The sequence below is a fragment of the Vigna angularis genome, chromosome 2, assembly GCF_016808095.1.
Source record: "Vigna angularis cultivar LongXiaoDou No.4 chromosome 2, ASM1680809v1, whole genome shotgun sequence".
NCBI classification, from domain to species: Eukaryota; Viridiplantae; Streptophyta; class Magnoliopsida; order Fabales; family Fabaceae; genus Vigna; species Vigna angularis.
Genome location: NC_068971.1, coordinates 52189874 through 52202479, shown reverse-complemented (window position 1 = coordinate 52202479; position 12606 = coordinate 52189874). Strand labels below are relative to the sequence as shown.

Below are 12606 nucleotides of genomic sequence, written 5' to 3'. Positions count from 1 at the left end.
ATAGATTATATAATTTATAACGTTAAATATTAATATTTTATATTTTGAAATATAAAATTAAAATAAATTTTAGATTCTATATTTTAAAATAATATTTTATATTTAGAAATATAAAATACTGCATGTCATTCCAATTATGTCAAAAATATTCATAAGAATCTTTTTAATATGTTTTTAAACCTTAAAAGAATTATTTTTTTCTTAAAACCAATTCAGTTAGCATGTTTTCTTCTTTAACATAAAATAAGTAACTAATATTTTATTTACTTTTATTCTATATAAAACCACTAATAGATGTGTATAAGCATATCATTGAAGTTGCTTTTAAATAATTGAGGATTGTTACATTAAAACATAACATTCATTAAGAATGATAGCAATATAATTGAAAAAATGGAATGAAATCCAACCTCACCACACATTTTAACTATCGTTTTCCTAAATTCAGATTTTATTAATCTATTCAATCAAAATCTCGTTGCAAAAACATTGTTCCATTGAATCTAAAGGTAAATAGTGGATAATCTTGACAAATCTTTATAGATACACACTTAATTAATATTTTAATACACAATTGTATTTAGTGAAAATATGTTTGAACACCTTATCAAGGATGTTTGGACAAAATTATCTCACTACGCATGTGTTCGCATTAAGTGATTTTCCTGTTCACGAAGAATGGCGACGACAGATTTGCGACATCTCTGATATTCACTTCAGCAGATATGCGAAGAAGAGAGAGCGAAGAATTGCGAAGAATTACGAGATACATTCCTTTCTTGTAACCCGCGGGAGTGCTCGGATTTGGAAGGAATTATTTCAAATTGTCATATTTAACCCTTCCCATTTCTGAAATGACAAGCCAAATCCAAAGTAATACTTGTAATAGATTCCAAATTTTTCCACCACCTACTAGTCTCACATTTCCTCGCGCCCCACCACCGTGAAAATTCCTTTCCACCTTTTTAGCACCACGTTCCACGTCACCTTACCTCCTCCTCTCCCTCCTTCAAAACCATGTCGCTGTCACACTAGCTACGGTGTGCGGCAACCGCGTGGCCCATGAAAAAAAGACGGTGGTAGGCACAGTAAAGGAAAGGGTGACCAGAAAAGGAAACATGTTAAATGATGGTGTATGTTTTGAGGTTTCTGAATCATTGTTTTGAAACTATTAAAACAAAATGATGAAGAACAAAGGTGGAGAAAAATTGTTGTTTGCATGACTTTGTTATGCCACCTGCCTAGTTTTTTACCAACATTGAAAAAACAAAAAAAAGATAATAAGTTTTATTGTATGTTTTAAATGCCTTCAAAATGCTATTATTAATTAATATTTCATTTATTAGGGTTAAGTGAATAATTAATTAAAGAAATAAAATATATAATAACTAATTACATGATTTTATTTTTACTTAATCAAATATTCTATTAATAGTAATAATTAAATATCACATAGTTATTTATTTTACTTAAATACAAATTTATTTTATTTTCAAAATTAATTTTTATTTTTTTTCTCTCTTATAAAAAAAATTATTTCAATTTACTAAATAGCTAAACTTATTAAAAAAATTATTTCAATTTATTAAATTACAATTTTAAAAATTTTAAAAATTAATTTTTATTTTTTTTCTTTATAAACATTTTTACATTTAAATATAACATTAACAATTATCATTTTATATTACTTTAATAATTAGGGGCATTTTGGTAATCTTTAATTTCTATCGATTAAACTAATTTTTAAAATCTGTCACATCAATAAATCATACATTAATTCTCACAAACTTTACTTCCAAATCCATTCTCAATTACCCACAAATCCATTCAAAAAAACAACAAAAAATTACCCTCAAACACACTCAAATCCATTCAAATCATCTCCTCAAATCCCTACAAAAGAACAAAGCCTACATGCATATATATATATATATATATATATATATATATATATATATATATATATATATATATATATATATATATATATATATATATATATATATATATATATATATATATATATATATATATATATATATATCATGTCATTCAATGTAACGTTCATCTCATCGACAAATTTGTCTCTATCTATATCACATATGAATAAAGGCTAATATCATCGTAAGAAATATTATAAAAAACACTGAAGAAGAGTTGAAAACAAAATTATCAATATTCACGGTTACATCTTCTAAATTTATTTAACTTTTATTTTTAAGGAAGATTAACTTCGTTTTTCTTCTGTCTAGTCAAATAAAAAGAGAATAAATGAGATTTTTACCTGATTAAAAGTAAAATATTATTTTGAAACTTAAGAAGAATGAGATGGAGGAAAAAAAAACTGTAAAGTGCAAAAAAAAAGTCCATTCAAATTTAATCAGAGCAACATTTAATAGTGGAATTAATGTATTTTTTAATATTATTGAATTAAAAAAAAATTGTGAATTTACTCAAAAATATTATTTATAGCATTAATAAAGGAAATTGACGAGACACATATTTCAAATTTTACTTTTTGAGTAAAATAATTTATTTATTTATTTAAATTTAATCATTTTTAATTTAAGCTAATCATCTTATTGTAAGACGATTGTATACAAACTTTTTAAAGTGATTATTTATTTAAATTTATTCATTTTTAAACTAAGATAATTTTCTTAATATTTTTCCCTTTTAAGTGGTCATTTATTTAAATTTAATTATCTTTTTAACTAAATTGTATACTTGCAGTAAAAAATAAAAAATACATGCACAAAAGAAAAACCCATGAGTTTCTACTAGTTAAAAATAATTATGGTATAAAAATCCAAAGAATACCTAAAATTAATGTTAACAGAACAAAGTAATACAAACATAATTTATATATAAGATAAGGGTGAAGTGGCATTGGCAAAACTTTGGTAGCCACGTGGATAGATTATTTGTTAATCACTGTCAGAATCACTGTACGAAAGATTAAAAAAACAATAATGACACTGTCAAAAGCTTAAATGGGTTTTATTATTTGATTTACTCGTGCATTGTTAGAAAATAAGTGCAGGCTAAATCCGGTTAGGATGATGATAATGGTATAATGGTGCTATCATACGTTGAAAAATGCTTCGCATTGGAAAAACATCCACCTTCCTTGTCTCCTTTCACCTATCTATTTATCTTTTTTATCATCTCAATATTAAAAAAATTACTTATTAAAATATAAACTAAATAGGTTAAAAGAAATTTACGTCATCTTTTAGTTGAGAATAATTGTTCAAAAAATGGTTGATTTTTATAGTGAAAAAAAATAGAGACATTAATGATGACTTTTTATCATATGGTAGTAAAAACTATTTTATTTTGTCTTGACTTTATGCTTATAAGATAGTTATTTTCGATAAAAAGAATATTATAATATAATAAAATAAACACTTTTAAGAAGAAGAAAAAAAATTTGTTCAAAAGGTAATAATTAATTCTAGAAAAAATCAATGCCAAATATATATTAATGATTCAAATGTTGTGTTGAATTCACACTAGAAGAAACTTTGGACAATTTTAAAATTTATACGCAGATAAAGAAAAAGTTGAAATGTGAGACAGAATTGACTCATAAAAAGAAAAATATCGTATTTATGAACTAGTTTAGTAAACAAAAGAAATTTAGGTGAACTATAGCAAATAAAAAGAATCTTAAGTATATGTGTGTAAAAAGAATTTTATATTTTGCTTTAAAAGAAAAAAATCTTTACATTTATTACATAAAGAAATACTACAAATACAATGTGAATTGTTTATATAACATGATACTACTCAAATAAAGTTTTTCATCAAAAGAATTATTCACTCTCCCTTTTTATTGATTTTAAAAAAATACTTTTTGTTATTCTTTTCCATGTGCTAACCCGTGTTAATTAAGAGTACGTATGTTGGATAGAAAAAATAGAAGGTAAATTTAGAAAATTGAAAAATTCCCATAAAAAAACAAAATATTAATTATATAAATAAAGGTGACATGACATCTCATGTGATGAAATATGTTTAAAAGAGCTGATATGGTTTTACGATACTATGTCTTTTCTTTTGATGTGATTGAGACCTTCGTAGATCTTATTATGGTGACATTTCTCTTCTTCTTTAACTGTTTTAAAAATATTATATGAATAATAAGTATATAATAAATAAATAATATAGTTGAAAATGTCAATTTATTTTTTCCTGATGAATATTTTACCTTAATAGGAGTATGCAACTCATTAAAAATTTAGTAATTTACTAGTTTTTAATTTCGATATTATATACATAATATCGTCTATGTAGTTTAACACAAGATGATGTTAGTCTCAATACATTAATCACTTTCTAATTGATGTAAAAAAAATATGTAATAAATAAAAGAAAAATGAAGAGAATATGGTATAGTTCTGAAATGGTTAAATTTATAAGAAAGAAAGATGATCACTGAAAAGGAAAATAATAAATATTTTATTGTTTTTTTGGATTCATAAAATATGAATGAATAAGGTTTAGCATATCATTAATAGTAACTTTAACTGCTTATTGTTTGTAAGAAAATACATATGTGCAATATAATGAAGCTTTTAAATAAAAAAATTAAAGCTCAGATCCCCATCGTTTATATTATTAGGAATAATCTTGTTTGGATTTTGGTAAAATTCACTTCTACATGCACATCTTTTTAAGAAATGTCTATATCTACAACTACTTCAATAATAATTTTAAACTGATACTCTTATTTATTAATATCCATGAATATGTAAACTCATTACACTTATTTCAATTAAATAAAATTTTATCTTTCATAATAAGTTTATAGAAAAAACTTAAACACTATTTTATAAATGTAATTTATGTTTTTTTATTGAGAATCAAAATTCGACTTTAATAATATAGTAAATATTTTTACTAAATACCAACATAAAATATCAAATCGAAACTTTAACTTTTATTACTAAAGGACAAAAACACACACACACACACATATATATATATATATATATATATATATATATATATATATATATATATATATATATATATATATATATATATTTTGTAGAACATAGATTATTTAATAAACTTAATTGAAAAGATAGTAAGAAAAATCATTGATTAAAAATGGATAATGATACTTTGACAACATTTATTTGACAATATTTTAACATCATCTACGTGTCATTCTGTGATTGGTCCAAAATTATTCCACAATCAATAATAATAATCATAAACACCAACATGGATCAATCACAAAATAACACATAGATGATATCAAAATGTTGTCAAAAAAATGTTATCAAAGTATTATTATCCATTAAAAATATAGTATATAGCTTGAAATAAATTCAAAACAATCAAATCACGAAATAATAAATAAAGTAATGAAAAAAAAATTAATCATGCAAAATGATAAAGGAAAAAATCGTTCGTTATATAATTATTTTATCAGCAATATATACATCCATATACCTTCTATTCCACTTTATTTATATCATATTTAAAATGTTGATACATGTATTAAGAAATGCAGTTAATTTCTCTGATTAATTATTTACTCTTAATGAATTAAGATAGTTCTAGACAAAATTAATACATTATTAATTTGTTAAAATAACAATTAAATTTCACTAAAACATTAAGCGCAACAATATATACATACATATATATATATAAACTACGTTAATTAATAATAATAATTTTTTTAAGTTCTGATTACCCTCCACAATGAGTAAAACCGGTATACCAATCTCACGTAATTGTAGCTCCAACAACCAATTACCAAATAATCTTGCATAACTACGTCAAAATATTTTAACCACACCGAGCCAAAACCCAAGCTGTACTTTATTTATTTAAATAAAAAATTAATTTATTTATTCAGATGGTGAAACTGAGTTCCCTAAAAGTAAAACGAAACGTTTCTTGCATATAAAAACATGCAGTCCCTGCTCTGCACCTGGTTACAGCAAGTTACAACATTCATTCACAAAACAAAGCACCAAAATTCGTAGGTTTCGAGGAAAAGAACAAAGAAATGATGGTGCTGGCGAATTCTGGTTCGGGCCTTCGGAGACAGGTTTTTCCCGTGGACTACGAAACGGAGCTTTCGCAGCGTCTCGTAGAAGCGGCTTATTATGGCGACACCGACTCTGCTTTTGACTTTGTCGACAATCCCTCTGTCGACGTTAACTTCGTCGGAACGGTGTCGTTTAAGTTCAAAACGACGGAGATCGTGCTGCAGGACGAGTCGCCTCACCGAGTTAACTCGGTGTACGAGGAGTTCAAGACCGAGCTCACCGCTCTGTTCCTGGCCGCGCACACAGGGAATTTGACACTTCTTCGGAAGCTTCTGGTAACGCCTCTCAATGCTGTTTTCATTGTGTTTTGTTGTGATTTGTTTCTTAAAACGACGTCGAAGCATTCGACAGAACCAAATGAAGGTGTTCTGACAGTCCTTTTGTTTTGTTTTGTTTTCTCGAAACGCGATTCTGGAATCGTGGCGAACTTTTATTCTTTTGTTATTTGCAAATATTCGCTATTGTTTTTGTTGATACTTCAGTGCCTGCTTTTGCGTTATGTGTGATTGGGAGTGCTAATGCTCGATATTTGTTTTCGTTTTCTTTCCGTTTGATTGATTTACCAGTTTTTCAATTTTTGAAAACCAATTCATTTTCAAGCCACGAGAGTTTGTGAAATTGAAGAATTAAACCAAATTAAGGAGTATAGATAATTTTATTTTTTGATTTTTTTTGTTAGAAAAGCTTTTGGATTTTCTTTGTGAAATTATGAACTAAAACCAAATAGGTTTTCTTTTTTTATTATAATGTTTTTCTCGTTAACTTTTGTGCTGAACAAAATCTCAATGCCAGGTAACGCAAAGTAGCGTTTGCAGTATCACGTGACATTCCTAAATTTTATTATTTATTTAATTGCATATAAATGTTAAAAAGAAAAAATATATATTTCTGATTTAATTTAAGTTGATCTTTTTTTATAAGAAAATAAAATAAAAATATACTACTTTATTGTGATGAAAACTGCATTCAATAGTTAGATAATAATTTTTTTTCACATTCCCAAAATAAAAAGTTTACCCGAAACTAGAATTATATTTAATTTCTTAAAGTGAATTTCGGCTTGCACTAATCAAGTTAGATAAGAAAGTAACCAATCGTTTTCTTGCATGTGTTGAAAAAAAAGTAAAAGAAGAAACCCTTTAGCGGTTAATCATTCACTCCTCAATGAGGCTCAAAAAATATACTGTTCACCTAATTTATCTTAGTTTATTTTAAGTTAAAACTTAAAACGTATGTTTAATTTTATATATGTATATATAATTCTCCCCTCATTTCTTAATTTTTGTAGTCACATGGAGTCATGTGACTATTCCGTAGGGTCTGGATATCCAAATTTAGTTTTTTTGATATCGTGCATGAAGAGAATTTTGTACTATTTATTTACTAAAATAATATGATTAGTATACTTTTAGAGATAATTATGGTAAAAGTTAATGAATTTATTATTCGTATTAATTTTAGAGTAAATTCTTTTGCCCTATTAGTGTGTTAGTGCATAGAGTCGCCCCGTTGAATATGCTTTTCACAAAATTTCAAAGTAGAAGGAGCCATTTGCGATGTCAAATGTAAAATTTACGCATGAAACTTTAATTAGGTTAGTAAAATTAAAACTTTTGTACAAAATGTCATTAATTTTGTTAAAGACATGCAAAACTAAGCTGATTTGTGATGCGTATAGTTTGATTTAGCTTGCACATCCAAACTGTGGGTTGGGTTGATTTTGACATTTTTTATCTACTTTGGGAGTATCTTTCATCCTTATTCTTTCGGATAACTGGTCAGCTCTCAAATTTGATCTTGTTATCTAACGCTAAACTCCATTTACACTTTTTGAACCAAAACATATTGAAATGTTGTTATGAGATATTCATCAATATATGTCCTACATCTTATCTGGCATTACTCTAAGGGCGATGTAGGAACAATATCATTAATTTGTCTATTTATTTTCCATAAATTTGCTTTTGAACTCTGAAATATTTGTACACACTGATCATAGAAAAGTTCTAAAATATTAGTTGTGGTGTCATCTGTTTAATAGTAAATTGTATCTTATAGTTTTTATGTCAGTCCATGACATCTTGGTTAGTGATGATGATGCAGTTTGAAGTCTTTTCTTGTCCCCTTAAATTAGATCTTATCAGCACTGTATGGAATAGAATGGTGCACCGAGAGATAGAGATTGGAGGAAGCAGAATGGGAACGAGATGTTTCATCTCAGAGTGTTCAATCTCCTTCTAGAAACCTGATAAGCAAATGAAACTAGTGATAATAGAAAGTATTTTATTCATGTAGCACGTGGTAGATATTTTTTATGTGGATGAAACAAGAAGAGACACGGTTTAAGTTTTGTTATGTCATTTGTAATAAACTTAGTTTTGATGTTTTCATGTGATAGAATGTTGGAGCTAATGTAAATATGAGAATGTTCCGGGGCTATGCCACAACAGCGTCAGTGAGAGAAGGGCATCTAAAAGTGTTGGAGGTCCTCATCAATGCTGGGGCATCACAACTTGCATGCGAGGAGGCTCTAATGGAAGCAAGCTATTTGGGCAGGGCCAGATTTGTTGAATTACTCATGCAATCCAACATGATTCGTCCTCAGGTTGCAGTTCATGCCCTTGTCTCTGCCTGTTGCAGAGGCTTCGTTGAGGTTGTTGATGTACTCATCAAGGTAACACCATTTTGCTTGATAATAATACGGATTGTGTAGTGTGTTCTTTTCTGAATAGTGGATGTGGTAATGTAGCTCCTCATGTATGCAAAGTATTATATTTGATTATTGAATGACACTGTTCTATATGTTGGCAGCATGGAGTGGATGCCAATGCAATTGATAGGACTTTGCTTCAATCTTCAAAGTCATTTCTTCATGCTAATGTTGATTGCAATGCATTATTTGCTGCTGTGGTCAGCAGGCAGATTGATGTTGTTAGATTACTGTTGCAGGTGGGCTTCTCTGACTTGCATAAGTAACCTTCACATGGAAAAAACATGTCTGGTTCTGAAAGCAATAATGGTGTTCATTAGCAAGTCTTTTTTATTTTTAATATTGGTTGTGTCGTTACAATGTGAGAAAACTTCATCCATGTTTGATGTCTGTTAACTTTGAAATGGGTTGAGAGACCCTTGTATGATCAAAATGTATTCATTACTGGCAATTTTACCGAATTGCTCTGTCATATGAAAATGAAAAGGGCATAATTAAGCATCACCTTTTATTGCTACCATATGGGATATTATGACGGTTCTGCAATTGGTTCAATTAATCATATAGTCTACTGATATTTATACAAATCTAATTGTGTTGGTCATATTTTGGAATCAAGTACACTTATTTTCTATTGTATGATAATTTATACTTTTGGAAACAGGTTGGAGTAAGGCTTGACATGAAGGTCAAACTGGGGGCTTGGTCCTGGGACACAGATACAGGAGAAGAATTTCGTGTAGGTGTTGGACTAGCTGAGGCCTATCCAATCACCTGGTGTGCCGTTGAGTATTTTGAGTCCACTGGTGCTATATTGCATATGCTGCTCTGCCATCTCTCACCTAATAGCTTACACATTGGGAGGAGTCTCTTGCACCATGCTATCACCTGTAACAACGAAAGAGCTGTAAATATTCTTCTAAACAATGGTGCTGATACAGAAGTGACTGTGCAAACCACTGAAGAAACCAATGAACGGCCTATTCACATTGCTGCACGGGTTGGATCATGCAACATTCTTCAGTGCCTGATCAATAGTGGTTGTAACTTGGATTCCCAGACAAAATGTGGAGATACAGCACTGATGATCTGCACAAGGCACAAACATGAGAAGTGCCTTGGGGTCCTAGCATCAGCAGGTGCTGATTTGGGAATGGTAAATTCATCTGATCAATGTGCAACTTCAATTGCAAACTTTGTTCAGTGGACTAAAGTCTACCAGAAAGTGATATTGGATGTAATCAGAGCAGGGAAGGTTGTTAAATCAAGCAATGCCGCTAGATTCTCCGCATTGTTATTTGTAACTCGTGCAAATGACATGGAGGGTATGAAGAAACTCATTGAAAATGGGAACATCAATCTGAATGAGCAAAATGCAAATGGATTTTCTGCTGCTATGATAGCTGCTGTAGTGGGTAACGTGGAGGCTTTGAAGTTGCTTCTTTATGCAGGAGCTGACGTGACTAGGCTTAAAAACAAATATGGTTTGACAGCACTTAACCTCGTTGATGTGAGCCAAAACAGTGAAGCGTTCCACAAGGTGATGCTTGAATATGCACTTAAAGGAGGAGGCGATGGTTCAATTGAGGCAAACCCTCTCCACCGTGCAGCTTGCTACGGAGACATAAGCATTGTTCACAAACTACTAAAAGAGGGTTATGAAGTAAATGCTTTTGATGGTGAAGGATATACCCCTTTGATGTTAGCAGCAAGAGGGTGCCGTGGTGAAATGTGTGAGCTTTTGATCTCATATGGAGCTGAATGTGATATTCAGAATGAGAGACATGAGACAGCCCTTTCACTTTCCAGAGAAAATGGTGCAGGAAATGATGCTGAACGTGTGATTTTGGATGAGCTAGCTAGAAAACTGGTCTTGGGTGGACATCGTGTGAAGAAGCATACAAAGTGTGGCAAAGGTTCACCTCATGGTAAGTTACTACAGATGATTGGTGCTGCTGGAATCTTACGTTGGGGAAAATCAAGTAAGAGAAATGTGATTTGTAAAGAGGCTGAGGTTGGGCCAAGTGTGAAATTTCGATGGAATCGTAGGAGGAAGTTTGATGTCGAGGAACCAGGATTGTTCCATGTTGTTACTACAAAAGATAAAGAGGTACATTTTGTGTGTGAAGGAGGGGTTGAAATGGCTGATTTGTGGGTAAGGGGGATTCAATTAGTAACTAGAGAAGCCATTTCTGGTAGAAGAGCTCCTGAGGTTTGAAGGAACAATGGCTAAAAGAAAACTTGGAGAAGGTTGTAGATGTATTTCTGTGTTCTAAATGTATATCCATTTCAGCTTTAAACATATGATGGAATGCCATGTTATTAGTGAAAAATGATAGAAAATATTTTTCTCTCTCTAAATGTTTTAGTGTAAAGGAAGTGAAAAATAGAATGTATTTACATTAGTAAAATTAGATTAAATGTTATGATTATCCTCTCCATTTTTAAAATATACAAATACTTAACTAATATATATTTTTAATAAAATAATACTTCTGCATTCTTCTAGTTTATATATATATATATATATATATATATATATATATATATATATATATATATATATATATATATATATATTCACTAAAAGAGTATTTCACTGAAATTTAAATACACATATTGTAAAAGTTTTAAAATATAAAAAAGAAAAAGTTACACATGATTTATTTTATACTTAATAAAGCAGTAACAGAATTTAAACCAAATCACTTGCTTTACAGAATAAAAGTAGAAAGTTGTTACAGAAAATATGCCCTGAAATTTTAACCGTTATGTTTTATTTTAACGGGCCATTTACTAGCAACAAACACATTTATTTAGATTTTATGTCCATATGAAGTGTATTGATGAAATTTTTATTAAATATTATACTACTTAATATATCTTATTTAATCATGTTTTCATTTTCAAAATTCATGTAAAATTATCATTTAACCTATGCACAATGTTAATATAATTATTTTCGTGTCTTATTTATATAAATCAAAATCATCATAATATGGAAAAATGATATTTTATGACTGGTAAAAATTACCCATTATAACTAGTGGTATGACATCATAGTTCTAAAAATCATAATAGGTCTGTGCGTATTTTATGACGTAACAAAAAATTACTTCATAATAGGTCAAGTATATTAAGACATATTTTCACTTATCAATCATAATATAGCAAATATATTATAATGTAGTTGGATATACCTATCATAACATGTAGTGTTTTATGACGTATATCTTTTCAATTATTATAACATATCAAATATAGTATGATAAGTAATTGTTCACTTATAATAATATATGCTTTTCAAATATAACTTTTTATTACATATATTATTCACCTGTCATAATTTAATTACTTTATTTTTAAGTTATATTTAACATATATTATTATAATTATACAAAATTATAATTTAAGGGTGGAATTTACAAAAATAAACTTGTGTATAAACTTAGTGATCACTGTCTTATAAAATGTATTCGATCTTTAAAAATGTTAGATGTTAAGATTATATTAATATGGGAGATATAAAAAAAGTAACTTTTTTTATTTTATATTTATGAAAAACAGATAACAAAGTCTATCGAACTAGAAATCGATATTTATTTATTTATTATAATATTACAATATATTTAAACTTTTTTGAGTATACCTTAAATGAAAAACAAGAGATAATCAATTTTTACCATGATTGATTTCCTAATTTATTCTCTTAAATTTGTTAATAATAGAAGGATAAAGAAGTTTATGGTTGAACAGAGCAATACTTATATACATCAATTTCCAGTGACAATGCTTATATTATAAAATATGTTTTAAACTACC

The 12606-nt window shown here is 28.5% G+C and overlaps 1 protein-coding gene across 2 annotated transcripts; it reads left to right on the top strand.

Moving 5' to 3' along the window:
* Nucleotides 1-5862: 5862 nt before the first annotated feature.
* On the top strand, nucleotides 5863-11145 carry LOC108328143 (uncharacterized). 2 transcript variants are annotated; one of them, XM_017561956.2, is made up of 4 exons: nucleotides 5864-6349; nucleotides 8473-8748; nucleotides 8886-9023; nucleotides 9449-11145. In XM_017561956.2, the coding sequence occupies exons 1-4, from the start codon at nucleotides 6032-6034 to the stop codon at nucleotides 11000-11002; spliced, it is 2286 nt and encodes a 761-aa protein (XP_017417445.1). In that variant the 5' UTR covers nucleotides 5864-6031; the 3' UTR covers nucleotides 11003-11145. The 2 variants fall into 2 exon arrangements, with proteins under 2 accessions (XP_052729008.1, XP_017417445.1); XM_052873048.1 differs by lacking the exon at nucleotides 8886-9023 and having other exon boundaries at nucleotides 5863-6349.
* The last annotated feature ends 1461 nt before the right edge of the window (nucleotides 11146-12606 follow it).